Raw genomic sequence first — 21,183 nt, 5'->3', positions numbered from 1 at the left:
TGTTCTCTACTCCAGAAATGTTCTGGTCATCCAACACTGCCATAAACTCCCTAACCCTCTCAGGAATACTCTTTTTGTCTAAAAACACTAGGTTTTAGGGTTGGTGACGCTTTTGTGTTTATTTTCGGTTGAGCTCTGTTTGTAGATAAGAGTCAGGATTTTGTTTGCGTTTTTCTTTCAAGTCTAGCCTGAGTTTACAAACAGTTTTTTTTTTGTTTGTTTATTTGGCGCAACCACACTGTCCCACACTCTTCCACAGTTGTATACCTGTATTAGTAGTTTCACTTAGTCAAAACATTTTTCTTTCCTTTCCACACAAACTCTAGCTCGGTTTATTTTGGCTGTCGTGTTTATGTCTCCTTGCCCTTCAAATATCTAAGGAGTCGTAACACAGTTTTAAAAACAAATCGTATCAAGTTTAAGTTATGGAACATTGAGTAAGACAAGCGTATATGTATATATTCAATTGTGTGCAGAGGTATTTATTTTTTCTCTGTAGTGACTGAAACCCACCCTATAATGAAATCCAAACGGTGTCTTACCAGACTGATATTCCAGTCCGGCTACACCAGGGCAATAGTTTTTGACTGAAAACCCCAGAATATTTATTTCTGTTACAGTACATCACATAATAGTAGTATATCTTCTCATTAGAGAATTTTTTTTTTTTCAGATTTAAATTTATTTTTTTTGACTAATTCTTTAATCTAAACAATTGCTTTTTTTGTTTTAGGTTTTTCTGTGTATTCTTTTCGCATACCAATTCTTTCAGGCGAGCTGGAGGCCGAACTGCTGGGCTGTGATTGCAGAGGAGTGTTGTTCTCGTCAACAGATGGAGAAAGAGAAGGACTGTCACAAACTCTTTCCTAATGAATGAGGGAGAGACGATGAATGTAGGTGAAGAGGTTCAAGATTACATAGAAATAAATTTTTCCTTTTTCTCAAAATGAGAAATCCAAACATCAGTGTCCAAGTCTAAAATTGCACATCACCAGGAAAAAGACCAAATAAGATGTAAAATGTGACACAATAAAACATTATCATAGAGCTGCAACTAGTAATTGTTTTCATCACCGATTGGTTTGCTCAGAAAAGAATTGCATTATAATTTCCAAAAGCCCAAGGATATGCTTTCAAACGTTCAGCATCGTGTGACCAAGAGTTCAAAATTAAAACATATTTAATTAAAAAGGAGCAGAACTATTGAACAAAGAACTATGGTCGTTTTTGGTCTCTTTTTTTTTTTTTTTCTGGAAAAGCTAAATCGGAGACAGTCAAAATCCATCCATTTGTACATCCATTTTCACCCACTTATCCAAGGTCAGGTCACAGTGTTTACAGGCTAAGCAAGGACTGTCTTTGATTAACAATGCTCTTTCAGGCCAGCAAAAGTAGTTTATTCAGTATTCAAGATTAGTTATCTTAGAAGCTTAAATATCTATAAAGAATACAATAATATTTCAGAGAAAAAGCAAGACAGAAATGGAATAGGTCTAAATTCACACCCTAAACTCTAAAATCACAAAGGAGTCTACCCGGAATCTACTGGGATCCTATGTGGTTTCTGTGTGTTACCTTGATGACAGGCTCACGGTGTACAGTGTGTATCTGCTGGGCTGCAGCGGCCATGTTGGCTATGGTGTTGAGGTGATTCATCTGTGACATTGCCATGGCAACAGATGCAGGTGGCAGTCCCATGGGCAGCAAAGGGTGGGGCATCATCATGAATGGCAGGTCCAACCCTTAGAGGACAGTAACGCTAGTCAGCAAGTAGTCAGTTTAAATTAACTGAAAGGTGGAGAAAACGCATCATGACATAGAAGCCTTGTTCTTTTTGTGGCCTGGAGTTCAAACTTAAGGCCCGGACACACTTAAGAGAACTACCATCAACAAAGTCCAACTGCAACGTCATCTCTCGTATTTGGTGTCTGGACCAAAAGGTTGCACCACAAAGACTACAGCAACCTACTACAGCCCATCTTTGTCAGGAGTGAATTAAGTTTGAGACTTCAATGGTAAATGAAGACATCTATGTCAAATTGGAAAATCCTTCAAGGATGACTGACAACCTTTACAGACCACAACTTAACAAAAACAGACTGATCCAGCGCCGCTCCCACCGTGAACGCTACAGGACGTCATTCATACCATTTTCACAACTCACCTTTCTGTAACAGATAACTCCATGTTATTCATGTTAATGGACACTATTGCACCTTACTATCATCCCTGTGTATATTATATATATTCTTCCGTCTCTATTTCTTGTACATTTGTCCATATGCTAATTTGTAATTTGGACATTTTTTCTTATACTATTTTTATTTTATTTTACTAGATTTTATTTTATTTATTTTTATTTTATCTTTCTTTTATCTGTGGTTCTTTAATAAGCCATGGGCTACACCCTAACTTGCTACAAGTACGATTAACGATAAAATACCCCTAGAGTCAGCGAGAGCAGGGGCGGAAGATGACTCAGTTTGGACTGACACGGCTTTTGACCCAGGAATGAATTTGACACCGAGTAGGCAAGGCACTTTATTGGAAGCTACTAGTTCAGATGGAGATGGAAAGAAGCAGCGTGTTTGTGTGTGTGGCTGGCAAAAGTTAACAACAGTAAAGGGCCTCAGAATCCACCAAGGGAGGAAAAAGTGTTTGGCAGAGGGAACACAGGGACCCCGCATTGATAGCTACTTCTTAAGGAGTGCATTAAGTCAGTCGGTTGAAGTCCAGCGACAGGAGTTAACCCACAGTTCGCAGGACATCAGCACCCCTAATGTTGAGGCAGGTGCAAGCACTGAGGCAGACAGAGAGGACAGCCAGCCAAAAAGGGAGAAAATTAGCGGTCAGAAAGCAAGGATCAAATGGCCAGGTGCATCAGATATTAGGCAGTGGGAGGACATCAATAGCGATTTGGTTAGTGTACTAGGTAGACTTAAAGGGACGGTGGAGAGTAAGTTGGAGAAAATGGGAGATCTTATTTATGGTTATGGTCAGGAAAGATTTGGTGTGGCTGAGGAACAGAAGAAGCAAGAGGGACAGGTGGTTAGATCGAGGCGTCAGCAAGAGATCAATAGGCTCGTACAGGAGAGGAGACTCCTTAAGAGGCAGTGGAAGAAAGCTACAGTTGAAGAGAAGGAAGGTATTGATTGTTTACAGGCAGATGTTAGGAAGCGATTGGCAGCATTAAGAAGGGCGGAGAACATTAGGAAAAATAGGAAAAGGAAAGAGTGGGCTAGATTAGCATTTTATAAGGACCCATTTAGGTTTGTGAAGTCACTATTTAGTAAGGAAAAGAATGGTAGCCTCACGGTACCAAAAGAGAAGCTTGAGGAGTACTTGGAGGAGGTGCATATAGATACGGACAGGTTTAGAAAGTTGGCACTACCCTCTGATATTCCACCTATTGGTGAAATAGTTAGCCAGTGTGATGACAGCCCACTAAGGTGGAAAGAGGTTCAAAAAGTGGTAAGACGTGCAAGAGCCTCTTCAGCCCCGGGACCTAATGGGGTCCCCTACTGGCTGTATAAGAGTGCACCAGATGTGCTGAGGTTCCTGTGGAAATTGATGAAAGTAGTATGGAAGAAACAGGTTATTCCCAAGGCATGGAGCAGGGCAGGGGGGATTTTTATTCCCAAAGAGAGGGACTCGTTGGAAATAAGCCAGTTTAGACCAATTAGTCTGCTTAATGTTGAGGGGAAGATTTTCTTCAGTGTTGTGGCACAGAGGTTGTACAGTTACTTGGTGAAAAACAGACTAGTTGATACGTCGGTGCAAAAGGCTGGGATCCCCGGCTTCTCTGGATGCTTAGAGCACACCAGTATGATTTGGCACCAAATTCAGTTAGCAAAGCAAGAGAAGAGAGACCTGCATGTTGTATTCTTAGACCTGGCTAATGCTTTTGGGTCAGTGCCACATAGTTTGTTATGGGAAGCATTTGACTTCTTTAGAGTTCCAGGTAGTATAAAAAAACTTAGTCAAAGCCTACTTTTTAGACATTCAACTCTGCTTTACCACAGCAGAGTACACTACAGCAAGGCAGCAGCTGGAGGTAGGCATTATGGAAGGGTGTACAATCTCTCCACTAGCCTTTACAATGGCAATGGAGGTCATTATTAGGGCTTCCAAATGGGTGGTAGGTGGAGAAAGGCTGCAGGGAGGGCTTCGCCTCCCCCCAATTAGGGCCTACATGGACGACATGACGACAGCAACGTCAACCGCTCCTTGTACCAGAAGATTGCTGGATAAGCTAAATAGCAACCTGCAGTGGGCTAGGATGAAAGTGAAGCCTATTAAATCTAGGAGTATTTCTATTGTTAAAGGAAAGGTAGTAGATAAGAAGTTTGTTATAAATGATGAGGTAGTTCCCACAGTGCTGGAGAAGCCAGTGAAGAGCTTGGGAAGATGGTATGATGCAAGTCTTAGCGATAAGGCGCAGTTTGAAGGGTTGAGGCAGGAAATGATTCAAGGCATTTCAAGCATAGACCGGTCAGGGCTACCAGGGAAGTTAAAATTGTGGTGCTGGCAATTTGGTTTACTGCCTCGGCTAATGTGGCCGCTGACGGTGTATGAGGTTGCCCTTTCAAAGGTAGAAAAATTGGAAAGAATGATTAATTAATTTATTAGAAAGTGGCTTGGTGTCCCACGCTGCTTAAGTGACACAGCCTTGTATGGGAAAGGCATTCTGGAGCTCCCAGTTACCAGCCTAACAGAGGAGTTTAAGTGCGCTAAAGTTAGACTGGAAATGACTCTTACTCAGTCGAAGGATCCAGTGGTTAGGAGTGTAGCGCCTACTATTAAGACAGGGAGGAAGTGGAAGGCAAAAGAGGCAGTGCAGCAAGCACAGGCAGCTCTTAAACATAGGGATATCATAGGTCATGTACAGCAAGGGCGTGGAGGCCTAGGGCTGTGTGCAGGGAAACCTCTGTGGAGCAAGGCATCTGCAGTAGAAAGGAGAAAGATGGTAGTGGAAGAGGTACAGAAGCAAGAGGAAGCAGTTAGATGCTCGAAGGCAGTGTCGCAGGCTAAGCAGGGTCAATGGGTGAACTGGGAGAGTGTGGAGAAAAGGAAGTTGAAGTGGAGAGAGCTTTGGAGCATGGAGGCTAGCCGGATTAGATTTATGTTAGGGGCTACTTATGATGTGCTGCCGACTCCCCAGAACCTAAACCAGTGGGTAGGTGAGGATAATGCCTGTCCACTGTGCACTTGTGTCTGCACGCTTAGTCATATTCCGACAGGTTGTAAGGTCAGTCTTTCCCAAGGACGTTATACCTGGCGTCACAATCAGGTACTGAAATGTTTAGCAGCTGTAATTGAGGAAAAACGGGTGAATGTAAATTCAATGGCCGTTAACAGAGAGAATAGATGTATTAAGTTTGTACGGGAGAGAGAAAAGGCTAGACTATCAGGCATCAGGCATAACACGGGACAGCTAAGTGTAGGAGGAGCCTGGCAGATGAGAGCGGATTTAAATGGACAACTGGTTATTCCAACCGAGATAGCTAGCACCCGACTACGGCCAGATCTGCTGTTGTGGTCTGAGCCAAAGAAAGTAGTCTATTTTGTAGAGCTGACTGTCCCGTGGGAAGATAGAGTTGAGGAGGCTAATGAGCGAAAAAGAGCTAAGTATGCAGAGTTAGCAGCAGATGCAGAGCAGAATGGATGGAAGGCTTATGTCCGCCCGGTAGAAGTGGGTTGCCGTGGATTTGTGGCAAAGTCGGTGATTGCTCTGCTGAGTGAGCTGGGCATACGAGGAAGGAGCCAGAGGACTGTGGTTAGCAATATGTCCCGGGCAGCAGAGAGAGCTAGCGACTGGTTATGGGTACGCAGGAATCATGCTAGCTGGGGAACTAGCTAAGGTAAGGATGGCCGCATGTAGGCCACGGTCGATTTGTTTGTTACGTGATTTGTTTGTTTGTTACGTGTTTCAGCCCGCATGAACGGGGCGAATCATGGTAGATTGTTTGTTTGTTACGTGGTTCAGTCCGCATTAACGGGGCAAATCATGGTAGATTTGTTGTTTGTTATGTGGTTCAGTCCGCATCAACGGGGCGAATCATGGTAGATTTGTTTGTTTGTTACGCGTTTCAGCCCGCATCAATGGGGCGAATCATGGTAGATTTGTTTGTTTGGCTCGTGGTTATTAGTTGCTATATTAGTTGTTGATAGACATCGAATGGTGAGGAAAATAGGGTTGTGCAGTGGCAGTGTGGAGGGGGGTAACTCCAGGACGCTGGAAGTCACTGTTAAGCCTTCTCGAGGTGTCGTGGGCCTAACTTAACGAAACATCGGTGAAAGGAGATGCCCACTTAAAAACCCCAATGATATGCTGCATACTGCTGTTGTCTTCTTGTTACTTGGTAGCTATGGTTAGCTGCTGAGCGGGCCATACAAGCCAGCAGCGGTTAGTTAGTTTATGTTTGACAATGTCTGAAGTATGCTGCTTAATGGGCTTACAAGCCAGCAGCTTTTATTACTTAGTTTATGTAGATTATAGGTTAATTGTCATATCACATGACCATAGGTTTGGTAGGGTCTCTTAGTTGAAGAGGGCCTCTAAATGTGCTTTGCCTGGGATTTTGGCACAAGGGATTATAACATCTTATTATTACTGAAAACATGTATACTGATTCTGATTCTGATTCTGATATTTAGTGCCTTAGTACACAGGCCCAGCATGTCTTAATAATAAAAGTTGACAAAGCTGAGGAGGAGCGGGAAGAGAAAAAAAGAATGAAAGGAGAAAAAAATATGGAGGTCAGAGCGTTAAAGATGATGAGGTGAAAGTAAAATAGGGTCAAACCCTAATTTTTGTCCTTTTCTTCTTCTCATTCTTTCCTCTCCAATATCTTTCCATATTCTCCCCTAATCTTTCCACCTTTCTTTCTCAGCCCTTTTGTTTCATCTTTCTCCTTCCACACCTTCTTTTGTCATCTTTGCCCCCTCGTTTTCTCCCCACCATCACCTCATTGCATTCATGAGGACATTCCATTAACTTTGATTCACCCTTTAACCTCCAAACCCTCCTAACCTTGACCTATGACCTCTGACCCTAAAACACCCCCCCCCAAAAAAGATGTACACACTAAAAAAGAGGACGCCTCAGCTGTCACACACACTACAATAAAAATTGCAGTGTCTGCTTTCATTTCAATGAAACAATAACACTGATTGCTGTTGTCCTGACGACTGAAGTGATGGAATAATCAATGTGAGTGTTTGTCGGCTCCCGCTGCCATGTGTGTGTGTGTGTGGATGCATTAGTTCTGCAGCACAAGGGAAGAGAGTGTTTCTGTTTGTTTCTGTTTGTTTGCGGGTCCGTACGTGTGCGGCTGTGTGTGGCATTGATGAATTGAGTCATTTAGTAGAGTGTGCGCTGATTAATCCGGGCAGAGTGTTAATACAGGAGATGGGGACACATTAAATGGCGGACATTAACAAATATTGCCACCCCTTAAGCACACAAACACTGAACGTCTGTGTGTGTGTTTGTCTGTGTACTCACTGTTAGCCAGTAGCTGTTGCTGCTGTTGGAGTTGTTGCTGACTGACAGCTCCTAAGGCAGGACCCCTCCCAGCACCTCCCGCTGCACCACCTCCTCCTCCCACCGTCGCTGCTCCTCCTCCACCTCCTCCTGGTCCTCCACTGTGGGCTCCAGCAGAGGGGCTGGTCAGCCGCTCTTTATCCCAAGAAGACTCACTTCCTCCTAGATAGAGATTCCGACATTTATAGATGAGTGAGGCAAGAGTAAGACAAGATATCGTTTAGTCGTTATTCATTTTTTTATGTCTGAAAGTGTTGTGGAAAATACTGTAATATACAGTTGGGATGTTCCGTGTAAGTGTCCCCTAAATCAAACCTGATCTTTTACTATTGAGTATTGACCGATTCAACTCCCGATCTGATCTTAAAGAAACTAAACATCTTCTGCCAGAGATTCATGAAGGCTTTTCTTCTCTTCCATGTTTGTTGTTGTTGTTTGGGTTCAACCTTTGCATGAGGGGCCTCCATGGATTCTGTTTAGTGATTTTTTTTGTAGTTGATGAATCAAGTTGGTAATATTGAATGATGATCTCCCACTACCACCTAACCAAACATTCACATTGGATAATGACTGAATTCACAAATTTCTGTCTGACTTCTTTTTCTAAAGTTCTTCCACACAGCAGACATGTTTAGTCATGTGATTTTGTTTTTTCTTCTTCGATTTTTGGCAGCTTTGCCAGTCACCACTTTAACAGAAGAAGAATTAGAAGACTTTTTGACACTATAGGAAAATGGTTTTGGTTTATGGCAGACCTAAAATAAATGAAAGATCAGGTTTGGCTGAAACCCAATTCAGTCTGATCATTTTAAAAATGCCTGACTTGCACCTCCTGAGAATTTTATAACTACATGTCGCGGCGACACTGTTGTGATTGGATTCACTTAATTTCATTTATTTTTTTCCAGAATGCATTTCCTTGTTCACGTATCTCAGTGGCCGGACAAGCTCAGAAAGTTCTCCCTTCTTCAGCCTCCTACAAACTCTCGCTCAGACGTCTTCTCTACGTTTTGTGCTGCAGTGACAGTTAAAGTAACTGTCATCCAACATTCATTAACTTCCACTTCACGCACAGGCCAAACAGGTCTACAGAGGAGGCTATGGCTATCTCCACTGCTCTCCACTCAGCACTCACCCACCTGGACTCAAAAAACTCACATGTGAGAATGCTGTTCTTAGACTTTAGTTCAGCATTTAACACAATCATTCCCCAGCAACTGATACCGAAACTGTGCTACCTCGGACTCAAAACCTCCCTCTGCAACTGGGTGCTGGACTTTCTCACAGAGAGGACACAAACCGTGCGGGTTGGCAGCAACACCTTAAAGGGTGTGTGCTCAGCACGCTGCTCTTCACCCTGCTAACCCATGACTGTGTTCCAACCAGAGGTTGCGCGAGACTTTTTCGTTGTCTGTCATTTTGACTGAGAAGGTCATAATAATCCCGTCATAATCAATTTTTACCCGTCACTTTAATTTTTTTAAATGATAATAAAGACATATTCAATAGCTTTTAATTTTCATTAAAGTTGCATTAACTTTAAGCACTTTTTTCAGAACAGTATTGACTTTAAATGGTAACAAAAAAAAAAGTTTCGGCTGCCGACAGTCAATGCTGCCGACACGTCTTGTCCGTACTCGGAACAGGACTGCTAGTGTAAACAGCTCTTAAACGGTACCGTATAGGGTTGAAGTGCTTCGGTGGTATGCAAATTCCATTTTGGTAGCCGTTAGCTGCATAGACATAGACATATACACATATATATTGTATATATGTCTATGGTCTATGGTTAGCCGAGCTCTGACGTGTGCATCAGTGTAATCGGTGTACCAGGAAATCGTGCACCGACAAAAGTTCCGCGATGTGTGGAACGCAAACTGCGATGAGAGACAAGAGCCAATTAATAACATCACTCACCACCAAGTGGTCAGGGGTGTGAACTGCAATCTGTCAAAATGACGGATGGCCTTCAGATTTTTCCGTCCCATTTTAAAAAAAAACGGTCAATGACGGAAAATATTCGGTTAACGCGATCCCTGGTTCCAACCTACAGCACCAACCACTTCATCAAGTTTGCGGATGACACAACTGTGGTGGGCCTCATCACCAACAACGATGAAGCCAACTACAGAAGAGAGGTAAGCCTACTGGTGCAGTGGTGTAAAGACATCAATCTCATCCTCAACGTGGAGAAAGCAAAAGAGATTGTGTCGACATCAGGAGAGGTCACCCCAAGCATCCCCCGCTGACCATCGAAGGTGCTGCCGTGGAGAGGGACCAAGTTCCTGGGGGTGCACATCTCAGAAGACCTTTCCTGGACTAACAACACAACATCACTGGCCAAGAGGGCTCAAAAACACCTCTACTTTCTCCGGAAACTGTGAAGAGCACAAGTCCCGCCCTCCATCATGTGTTCTTTCTACCGGGGCACCATTGAGAGTGGCTGCACTGCCTCCTGCCAAAAGACCCTGCAGCGCATAGTGAACACAGCCAGCAAGATCATCGGTGCCCCTCTGCCCGATGACATCACCCGATCACAGACATTTTCCACACTTGCCTCACTCACAGAGCCATCAGCATTGCCAGTGACCCTTCCTATCCCTTACATCCCCTCTTTAGTCTCCTGCCATCGGAGAAAAGGTACCAGAGCCTCCGGGCCCGCTCCACCAGACTGTTGAACAGCTTCGTCCACCAGGCTGTCAGGGTGCTGAACTCTGCCCAGCTCTTCCAGAACAATGTAAACCGGTTGTAGGTTGAATGAGTAAGTCACACGAAACACAGTCGTAGGGGGTTTATTTACACTACTTCCCCAGGTAACCCTCCAAGATCTTCTGAAATCAGGGATAAAATAAACTATGTGGGTATTAACGTCAAAATGTATGGACTCTTCAAACTCAAAGAGATGCCTACATTAATGCCCACATATGGAAAACCAGGGCCCGTATTCCTAAAGATTCTGAGAATCCTCTAAAGCAGGGGTCTCAAACTGATCGATGAAAGGGCCACTGTGGCTGCAGGTTTTCATTCCAACCATGCAGCAACCATGCAGCACCCATGCAGTGGGTGTGGCTGGCAAGTTTTTGTTCCAATCAAGCAAGAGGACACTTGAAATGACTGTGTGAAGGCAGTTCAGTTGATCGATTGAGCCAAGTCAGGTGTGCTGCTGCATGGTTGGAATGAAAACCTGCAGCCACAGTGGCCCTTTCACGGATCAGTTTGAGACCTGTGCTCTAAAGAGCTCCTAAATTAGCCTAAAAATTCCTAGCTAGGAGTCTTAGTTTAGGAGTAATTCCAGAAAATTCTCTGAGAACTCTGAGCAAGGAATGGACAGAAACTCTTATCTCAGTGAGGTGTGGTTGACCCCGTTGCTAGGTAGGTATGAGTCATCATTTCAAGAAGTGTGATTAGTTGATGTTAAAAGCTAGATAAAAATATACTTTTGGTGATAATTGGCCTAGAATGGACCGTCAAATCAATAGACTTAATAACAGAATCTAATCTCTATGAAGACTGTGTAATTATAAATAATATTTTACATACCTCGGCTATAACTTGTAAATATATACTCCCTGTAACTACTGTTTACTGTTTACATCTGCACTTTAGTCACTTTACTTATACAGTCTGTTTACATTCTGAATCTGAATAAAAATAAATAAATAGTAAGCTATAATTTAAAAATTATCCTACAAAATGTGTGAAAACTCCAACTTGCACAGTATTCACATGCTGATAGTTCTATTTATTTGCTTCCATTCATTTACCATGCTGGTCATTTTTGCCCTTCATCCATTTGGTATTAACGAGGGTAAAATGGCTCAGCTTTCATCAATTTCTGTGATTGCTAACCAGCCTAGAAGAAGCAGTGTTGGTTGGTGTTCAAATCTTCCACAAACCAAACAGCAATAGCGAAGAAATGAAGTAGGAAACCCAACTGGACAGAGGAACGGTGTTTGGTTCTAGCTGAACTGGTCAATGAGAATAAAAGTGTTTTGAGACGTAGATTTGGCCCCAAGTTATCACTGCTGCATTGTTGCATTTTTGCATTTTTCCTGTTGCTAAATACCTCAGTGTTGTGATGACTTTAATTTCCAGTGATATTGCGATTGTAACAAGCTTGATTGTCATTCAGTGTTTGGAGAATCTCTCCTGCCTCTTCTTTCAGCCATTTTCTCCTCTGTTTAAGAAACTCCTAAGCCTCCTAAAAGTCCTCCTCCCTGCTTTTAACAGATCTCACCTTAGGAGCACTCTTAAGAGCTAAGATTCTTTATGAATACTTTTTATCTAGGTATAACTAGGATCTAATCTTAACTTTGTGGGGGAAATTCTTAGAAAACATCATGATTCTAAGAATTTTCTTAGAATTTGGCCACTAGGAGCAACTCTTTGTGCTAAGAATCTTTAGGAATACGGCCCCAGGGCTAAAGTCATCATCAAACAGATGATGATTAACACTGGCACCGTATTCAACAATATTTTAGCAGATTTCAGGAGGAGGAAGACCAAAGACTCAAAAATAAACAGTCCCCTGCCCTGGAATCTTTTAAATCTATAGAACAGAGGTCTTCAACAGGGGGTCCGGGACCCCTAGGGGGTCCACGGAAGTACTGCATTGGGGTCGCGATTTTTTTTTTCCATAAATTTAAATGTCTTTAAATACACACATACATAAGTAGGAGGTCCCCACTCCATCTCTCCATCAGTTTGGTGGGGCTTGGCCTGGAAAACGTTGAAGACCCCTGCTATAGAATGAACTTATTATTATTAATAATATAATGTTATACAGAAATAGCTGATTACTATTCTTGTTATTTATTTTATTTTTTTTGCATTTAAAAATTGCTTCTTATAAGAGGAATTGTCTTGTTGTGTTCAAGATAAAAGGAATAAAATCTTAAAAATAACTTTGGGCAAAAGCGGTTTATGTTTTATTAAATAAATAATTTATCATTTTTAAAATCACAATTATGAAAACAGTTAGTATTAAATTGTCACTGCTATAAATAATAATAACCATCAAAAATGTCTCCATTGTTCAGCTGTAAAATGTACTTTCTCCATTCACACTTTCATTCCTGTACTCTCTTTGTGAAACGCTGCCTCCTTCATCTTCCACATCTCTCTCTCTATGCTCCCTTGTTCCCTCTCTCATCCATCTTCATCTCCCTCCATTAGTTTGAATTAGCAACTGTCTCTCTCTATTATTGCCCACTGAATCCCCTGCGCTCTGGTTGTGTTTGTGTGCGAATGTGAATGTGTGGATGACAGCTGGGCTTCATCCCCTCTGCCACTTACACCGGGGAAGAAAAGAAGTATAAACAGATGGGCAGATGTTTTCTTTGTCTCTCTCTCTCTTTCCTTTGCTCTCCTCCCATGCTTTCCTCTGCCTTGTCCTCTACTTCCCTTCTCCTCCTGAATTTCATTTTCTTTCTTTTGATTGTGTTTTTGGGCGTCTTCCTCTCATCTCCCTCTAGCTTTTGTCTATCGTCTATTCTGACAAACACTGTACTTTCTCTCATTCACTGCAAACTTTTTGACTTGCTGGGAAAGTATGAGTGTATTAAAGTTGGCTCAGTTCCATTAAGCAAGACATTTACTATGTAGAATGCCACCATAGCGAAGACAACGGACACTGGAAGAAGGTTCTTTCAGTACAATTCAGGCTTAGTTGCCGTAAAATCTTGCACACACCAAAATGAAAAATAAAAGGTTCCAACAAAAGTCAAGTGTCTTTGGACTATGGGTGTCCCGACTGTTATCAGGGCTGATCTAGGCCAATGTTTGGATTGGGATCAGGCTTCAGTCAAGCCCGATCTTTTGTAGTTATCTATTTTAGCTCTGCCATAAACCAAAACCTATGTGTGGATGTTTGGTGAGGTCGTAGTAGGAGATCTTTATTCAATGCTGCAAACTTGATTCAACAGATAATAAAATCACTAAACAGAATCCATGGAGTCCACTCAGACAAAGGTTGCACTGAAAGAACAACAACAAACACTGAACACTGCATTTAAAAGAAGAGAAAAGTTTCCAGGAGACAGCGTAAAGGAGAAAAATATTCCAGTAGCTCAATCTTAAACGATTGGGATCGGATCAGGGGACAAAAAAATGAATTGGGACATCCCTAGTCTTGTCATTTTCTTTACTTTTGTCACTTGTCTTAATATGACCCATAGGAGATTTTATTCTTCTCTGGTTGTTTGGGTTGAAGACTGAAGACCTTCATTATTACACTAATAATGATACGGTTGTGTTTGTGTCTCACTGAAACTAACAAACAATGCTGACATTAAACACTCCAACAGGAAAACCTCACAGAACTAGTTTTATAAAATTAGACAAGCCTGCTCATGTGTTTTTTTCCTTTTCTTGCTCTCCTCTTTCTTTGGTTTTCTTTATCTCCCTTCATGCCACGTTCTATTTACTCTATCACACTTTCTCTCTCTCGTCTTCGCTTTATTTCTAAATGTCTTCATCTTCTTCATCTTCTGTACCCGCTTATTCCTGTTAAGGGTCGCGGGGGTCTGCTGGAGCCTATCCCAACTGTCATTGGGCGAGAGGCGGGGTACACCCTGGACAGGTCACCAGTCTATCGCAGGGCTATTTCTAAATGTCTTAATTCAAAAAAAAAAAGCAAAGCAATGGTATGGTTTCCACTGGCACAAATAAATCCATCCCTCTCTTTCTCCATCACTCTAATCCATCGCTCCAAACTGTGTTTTTCTTATTTCTACAAAGAGAGAAAAAAAACACAGTAGTCAAAGCAAGAAAGAAAGAAAGTCAGAGCGATCGACTTTCACCCATCAAACACTAAAACATCTTTTCTTTTTCTTCTCTTTTTTCCTTCGTCCTAAATATCCCTTTCTCTCAATATGATTCTTTTTTACCCCCTGTCCTCCCTCGCTTCATTTTCTTTTTCATTTTGTACACTTGTTCCTCTGCTCTATTGTCCACCACAGTTTCCCAGGCTGGTGTGAATGTCTCTTACAAAGAAAAATAAGGTCGGACAATGAAAAGAAGGCTTTCAGCAAACTTGCAAAACAAAAACAGAAATCACTCTGAATGAAATAAAAGAAGACAGGAGGAGGGAGATGAACAAGAGCAAGAGGGAATAAATAAAAAACGACAGGGCGAAGGAAAATAGAATGAAGAGAATAGAGGAAGGGTAACTCTATAAGCCCATTTGCCAGGTCAGCTAAAGAAAAGGAAGAGGAGAAAGAAAAATTGAAACTGGAGAAACTGGGTGGCAACAGGAGAAATTGCACGCTCTCCTTTCTTTTCCCTTTGCTTTTTGTTTTCTGTCCATTTAATAATTCAGAGAAGCAAACACTGCAGAGATTGAGTGCACCGCAAATTGTGTATGTCAACTATAAAACAACATATACAGACAAATAAGACATCAGGAAATAACTTTCACCCAGTCTATAAATATACACATAATATTTTTTTTAAAAATAAGAAAAAAGTGAAAGAAAACCATTCAGACATGCAAAATTTGTGAGACGTTTGTGAGACGTACAAAAAAAGACGTACAAAAAACACACACGAAGACGTACTTTAATATTCAGAAAACTGAATATACCATAAATTTTCTTGTTTTCATATGGTGCTTTTCTACCTATTGGTACTCAAAGCACTTTACAGTCAAAATGACACATCTACCCATTTGCTCAAACAAGGAAACGCACATTCACACACCAGTGCTAAACACTGGGAGCAACTGGGGGTTCAGTGTCTTGCTCAAGGTTTGTGGACAATCTTCTCTTCCTACTGAGCAACAGTCAGTCATTTGTATAACAGGACATATGTGAAAAGAGAACATTAGAAGTTATGTAAAAATGTACTTAGATGAAAAATTAACATCCTCAGGTTTTCCAGAAGAACACACATTATAATGAGATCATCAGTGTTGTTCACCTCACAGGCTGGTGGTTTTAATGTTGTGGCTGATCGCTGAACACGTGTAGCTAGTGTTTTACCTGTGTTGGAGTGCAAGTCATCGTTATCTGACTCGTTTCCATTCTGCAGACTCATCATCAGCTTCATCTTCTGAAGCTTCTGGAGCTCGGCCATGGCGGCTGCAGTCAAACCTGAGAAACACACACACCACTGTTAACATCATAATGACACCCTCTCATTAGTATTTATCAGCATTTGCATCAATACTGTATCTTTTAAGGCCTCGTTACCTCTTCCCTTGTGAGGTTCTTCATGCCTGCCTGCCTGCCCTTATGCTTTGTAGCAACACACACACGCACACTGCCACTCACGGTCAGTTGTCGCTAACGAAATCCCCTTTTCAGTGAGGGCGTTTTGGGGGTGTGGGTGTGAGTGCGGTTTCAGATGCCTTGGGCCTGATATTTATTCACAGATATGCACATGCAGAAAAACAAAAACACATACAGAATATGCCCGCCATTGCTACTCACACACAAAAACACACACTCTTTCTCTTTTGTGTGAACTAAGATCCCTGGCTCTGTGCACTGACCTGGAACTGACTTCTATACACAACAACCAGCAGAGTGAGAGAGATGACCCTGTGTTAGCGTGTATGTGTCTCGTGTGCATGTGAGCTTTCTACATTGTGCTGTGTACATACAGTTTTCTTTCATGTACTAATATGTGTGTGTAATTGTGTGTTAGGAAATGCATGCTTATCTGTGCATGCGTGCGTGTTATTGTGTTCATGTATGTGTGTTTGTGTGTGTAGGTCAGTTGGTTTTGCCCTGGTCATGGTTGACAGCCTCAGAGGAATGTCCATTACATACAGTATAGTTGTCTGCAAGCTATAAAGAAAACAAGACAGAGGGATGAGGTAAGAAAGGAAAGGGGGAGGGTAGAAGGGATTGAAGAGTTGTTTGAAATTTAATTTAAAGCAGGATGGATGGATGGATGGGTGGATGGATGGTGGAAGGAGACAAAGTTGCGTTTAGGGTAAACTACACCTGAAAACAGTGAAGTTATTTTAATAACTATATAATACAAATAAAAACAGATTTAAATGCATTTATTAAATAATTTTCACTTAGTGTTTAATTTAATCCATTTCATTTTGAAGTTACGTTTTATTCTCTTAACAGACTTAGTAACTTTTCAGATTCATAGTCTAAATCATGAGTGCTCAATATGTCAATCATGATCGATCGGAAGATCGCAATGGCAGTGCGAGTAGGTCACATGCCATTCAAAAAAAAAAAACAATGTTTTAGATATTAGTCTTTCATCTATTCTCATTATGGGATTTGACACTTGGTTAGTGTGCAATACAGTGACGGACTGACAGGCAACCAGTGTTAGATCTCCCCATGCATGCTGCAAAACCCCAGCAAGCCAAGTACATAGTTTTCCAGTATATATCCTAAAGATGAGGTATATCACCGTGATGGGGAGTGCCGTAGTCTGACTTCTAATATGAGTCTCTCACTCGTAAAAAAAAAAAACCTCAGCAACAATGTCAATTAATAGAACACAACAAAACTGAACATAAACACATGAGCTTAAAAATACTGTGGGCTGCAGATATGTTTAGCATTTAATAGTGCTTCACAGTGTGTTGATAGATAATAATATAATGTAGCCAGGACAAAAAGCATTCTCCAAAGCCTATAGCAGCTAAAATTCTAATACCTCTAGACCAGTGGTTCTCGATTATTTTCTGCCATGTCCTCCCTAGCGGACAGAAATTTTTTCAGCCCCCCCTCCTGAATTTAAATATATATATATATATATATACAGTCATGGACGAAAGTATTGGCACACCTGGAACTTTTCCAGAAAATGCACCATTTCTCCCAGAAAAAGTGTTGAAATTACAAATGTTTTGGTATACACATTTATTTCCTTTAAGTGCATTGGGACAACACAAAAAAGCAGAAGAAAAAAGCCAAATTTGACATAATTTTACACAAAACTCAAAAATTGACTGGACAAAATCATTGGCACCCTATTAAAACTGTGGGAAAAGAATTTCATTTCAAGCATGTGATCCTCATTTAAACTCACCTGTGGCAAGTAACAGGTGCTGGCAATATAGAAATCAAAACTGAAGCCAATTGGAATGTATAAAAGTTGACTCAACCTTTGTGTTGTTTGCCTGTGTATGCCACACCAAGCATGGAGAAGAGAAAGAAGAGGCGAGAATTGTCTGAGGACTTAAGAAGCAAAATTGTGGAAAAATATCAACAATCTCAAGGTTACAAGTCAATCTCCAGAGATCTTAAAGTTCCTTTGTCAACTGTGCGCAATATAATCAAGAAGTTTTTAACCCATGGAACTGGCAAATCTCCCTGGACATGGACGAAAGAGAAAAATTGATGCAAGAATGCAACGCAGGATTGTTCGAATGGTGGATAAACAACCTCAGTCAACTTCCACACAAATTCAGGCTGTCTTGCAGACTCAGGGTGCAACGGTGTCAGCTCGAACAATACGTCGTCATCTGAATGAGATGAAGCGCTATGGCAGGAGACCGAGGAGAACCCCACTTCTGACACAGAGGCATAAAAAAGCAAGACTGCAGTTAGCAAGAACATACCTGAGTAAGCCTCAATCCTTCTGGGACAATGTTTTGTGGACAGATGAGACTAAGGTAGAGCTTTTTAGCAAAGCACGTCATTCTACTGTTTACAGAAAACCGAATGAGGCCTACAAAGAAAAGAACACGGTACCTACAGTCAAATACGGTGGGGGTTCAAAGATGTTTTGGGGTTGTTTTGCTGCGTCTGGGACTGGGTGCATTGATTGTGTGCAAGGAATCATGAAATCTGGAGACTATCAAAACATTCTGGCCCGTAATGTAGGGCCTAGTGTCAGAAAGCTGGGTCTGCATCAGAGGTCATGGGTGTTCCAGCAGGACAATGATCCAAAACACACCTCACAAAGCACCCAGAAATGGTTGGAGACAAAGCGCTGGAGAATTCTGAAGTGGCCAGCAATGAGTCCGGATCTAAATCCCATAGAACACCTATGGAAAGATCTAAAAATTGCTGTTGCGAGAAGGCACCCTTCAAATCTGAGAGACCTGGAACAGTTTGCAAAAGAAGAGTGGTCCAAAATTCCAGTTGAGAGGTGTAAGAAACTTGTTGATGGTTATAGGAAGCGATTGGTTTCAGTTATTTTGTCCAAAGGGTGTGCAACCAAATATTAAGCTGAGGGTGCCAATGATTTTGTCCAGTCAATTTTTGAGTTTTGTGTAAAATTATGTCAAATTTGGCTTTTTTCTTCTGCTTTTTTGTGTTGTCCCAATGCACTTAAAGGAAATAAACGTGTATACCGAAACATTTGTAATTTCAACACTTTTTCTGGGAGAAACGGTGCATTTTCTGGAAAAGTTCCAGGGGTGCCAATACTTTCGTCCATGACTGTATATATATATATATATACACACACACACACTACCGGTCAAAAGTTTTAGAACACCCTAATTTTTCAGTTATTTATTGCAATTCAAGTCGTGCAAGTCCAATGAATAGCTTGAAATGGTACAAAGGTAAGTACTGAACAGCCAGAGGTTAAAAGAAAAGGTTTGGTTACCCAAAACTGAAAAATAATTCGTCCCCCTGGCCATCAGACTATACAACAGCTCTCAGTGATGGCAGGAGGCACAATAGACAATGGACAAATCTTTTTGCACTACTTACTGGATACTCTGTCATTGCCATGTCTGTCTGCCTCTGCTACATGTGGTGACTGTGACTTTCATTCATTTATTCATTTCATTCATCTCTTTACAGCCTAATTTAATTGCACACAGTCCTCCCCATTTGTAGTTCTCATATTTATATATATATATATAAATAAAACTTCTACCTCTATTGGTCACTATTTTTAACAGGTCACTTTATATTTTTAACATATTTTATAGTTGTATAAAACATTTTATTTCTAGTTACTTTCTATTTTTTATATAGTTTTTGTATTGTATGTTCAATGTATGTTACTGCTACTGGATGCTTGCTATCTAATGTACATTTTAGAATTATACAAAAAGGCCTCTTTCAGGGAACATGAAGTGGGTTAACAATTTAATCAATCAATCAATCAATCTTTATTTATAAAGCACTTTAAAAACAACAAGGTTGGACAAAGTGCTGTACACAGACATGAGAATATAAAAACACAAAGAAAAATTAAAAACAAGATTTGAATCATAAAACCAATCAAACCATGTAAACAATAAGAACCCAACATCTCATGCTGAGTTAAAAGCCAAAGAGAAAAAAATGTGTTTTAAGAGAGGATTTAAAATGAGGAAGACAGTCGGCCTGTCTAATGTGCAATGGCAAATTGTTCTACAGTTTGGGGCCAGCAACTGCAACGGCACGGTCACCTCTCATCTTCCTCTATGTCTTTGGGACAACCAACAATGACTGATCTGCCGACCTAAGAGAGTGTGAGGGAGCGTACGGCTAGAGCAATTCGGACAGATTCAGAGGAGCGAGGCCATGAATACATTTAAATACAAATAAAAGAATTTTAAAATCAATCTGGAAACGGACAGGGAGCCAATGAATTTCTGCTAAAATTGGGGTAATGTGATCATGCTTTTTGGTACCAGTTAAAAGTCGAGCAGCAGCGTTTTGAATCAGCTGTAGTCGAGACAGTGACGTCAGGCTAAGCCCAACATAAAGTGCATTGCAGTAGTCTAAATGAATTGTGATAAAAGCATGGATTAAACTTCTTTGAGTTAGGTAGGACCTAAACCAATCTAGGGCACGACCACGAGTGCCCACCCAGTTCTCCAGGCGAGACAGGAGGATCTGATGGTCCACTGTGTCGAAGGCAGCTGTTAGGTCCAACAGAACCAAAACAACACAGTGACCAGAGTCAGTGGCTAAGAGAACATCATTAAAAACTCTCAACAGTGCTGACTCAGTACTGTGGTGGGTTTTAAACCCAGACTGGAAGATCTCAAGAATGTTGTGTTCATCTAAGAAAGACTTCAACTGGAAGTACACAATTTTCTCCAGAATCATAGAGAGGAAAGGGAGTTTGGAGATTGGCCTAAAATTTGAAAGTACTGATGAGTCTAAACCAGGCTTTTTAATCAATGGTGTCACTACAGCATGTTTAAAATTCACAGGTACAATCCCATTTGCTAAACTACCATTTATTATGTTGAGCACATATGGCGCTAAGGTGGATGAAACCTCTTTGAAAATACGAGGTGGAACTGGATCACTGGGAGACCCAGCAGGTTTCATATGACCAATTATCTCTCCCAAATAGGGCAGAGTGACAAGCTCAAACTCAAAAACAGCAGAGCTTGTGGCCGATATGGAGGGGTCATAGGAAGGAGGATTAATGGTGGCCCTAATGTTCATGACCTTATTAATAAAAAAGCTCAAAAACTTCACACAGAGTTCAGTTGAGTTCAGGTTGATTGTGGGGCATTAAGAACAGAGTTTACAGTTTTAAACAGAACACGAGGATTATGACAGTTAGAAGTAATGATGTCTGAGAAATGCTTGGCAGCTTTCACAGTTCTCTGATAAAAACGCCAGCTGTCTTTCAACATCTGGAAAGACACCTGTAGCTTGTCCTTCTTCCACTTCCTCTCAGCTTTCCTGTACTCACGTCTGACAGCACGCGTAGCATCGTTTATCTAGAGCTCAGGTCTGGGTTTGGGAAGCCTT

General features: G+C 41.3%; 1 protein-coding gene across 1 annotated transcript in view; it reads right to left on the bottom strand.

The window, feature by feature from the left end:
* LOC311488288 (dachshund homolog 2-like) overlaps positions 1–21,183 on the bottom strand; it is a 139,984-nt gene that overhangs the window by 18,794 nt on the left and 100,007 nt on the right. Inside the window, exons 3-6 of the mRNA XM_084544910.1 lie at positions 15,526–15,636; positions 7,508–7,708; positions 1,576–1,742; positions 761–866 (exon numbers count right to left, since the gene is read on the bottom strand). Coding sequence (XP_084401036.1) covers positions 761–866; positions 1,576–1,742; positions 7,508–7,708; positions 15,526–15,636 — 585 coding nt within the window. The remainder of the gene's footprint in view (positions 1–760; positions 867–1,575; positions 1,743–7,507; positions 7,709–15,525; positions 15,637–21,183) is intronic.

This window comes from Chelon labrosus (assembly GCF_963514085.1).
Source record: "Chelon labrosus genome assembly, chromosome: 1".
NCBI classification, from domain to species: domain Eukaryota; kingdom Metazoa; phylum Chordata; class Actinopteri; order Mugiliformes; family Mugilidae; genus Chelon; species Chelon labrosus.
Note: the sequence above shows the minus strand (reverse complement) of the source record. Positions and strands in the feature narration are given on the sequence as shown.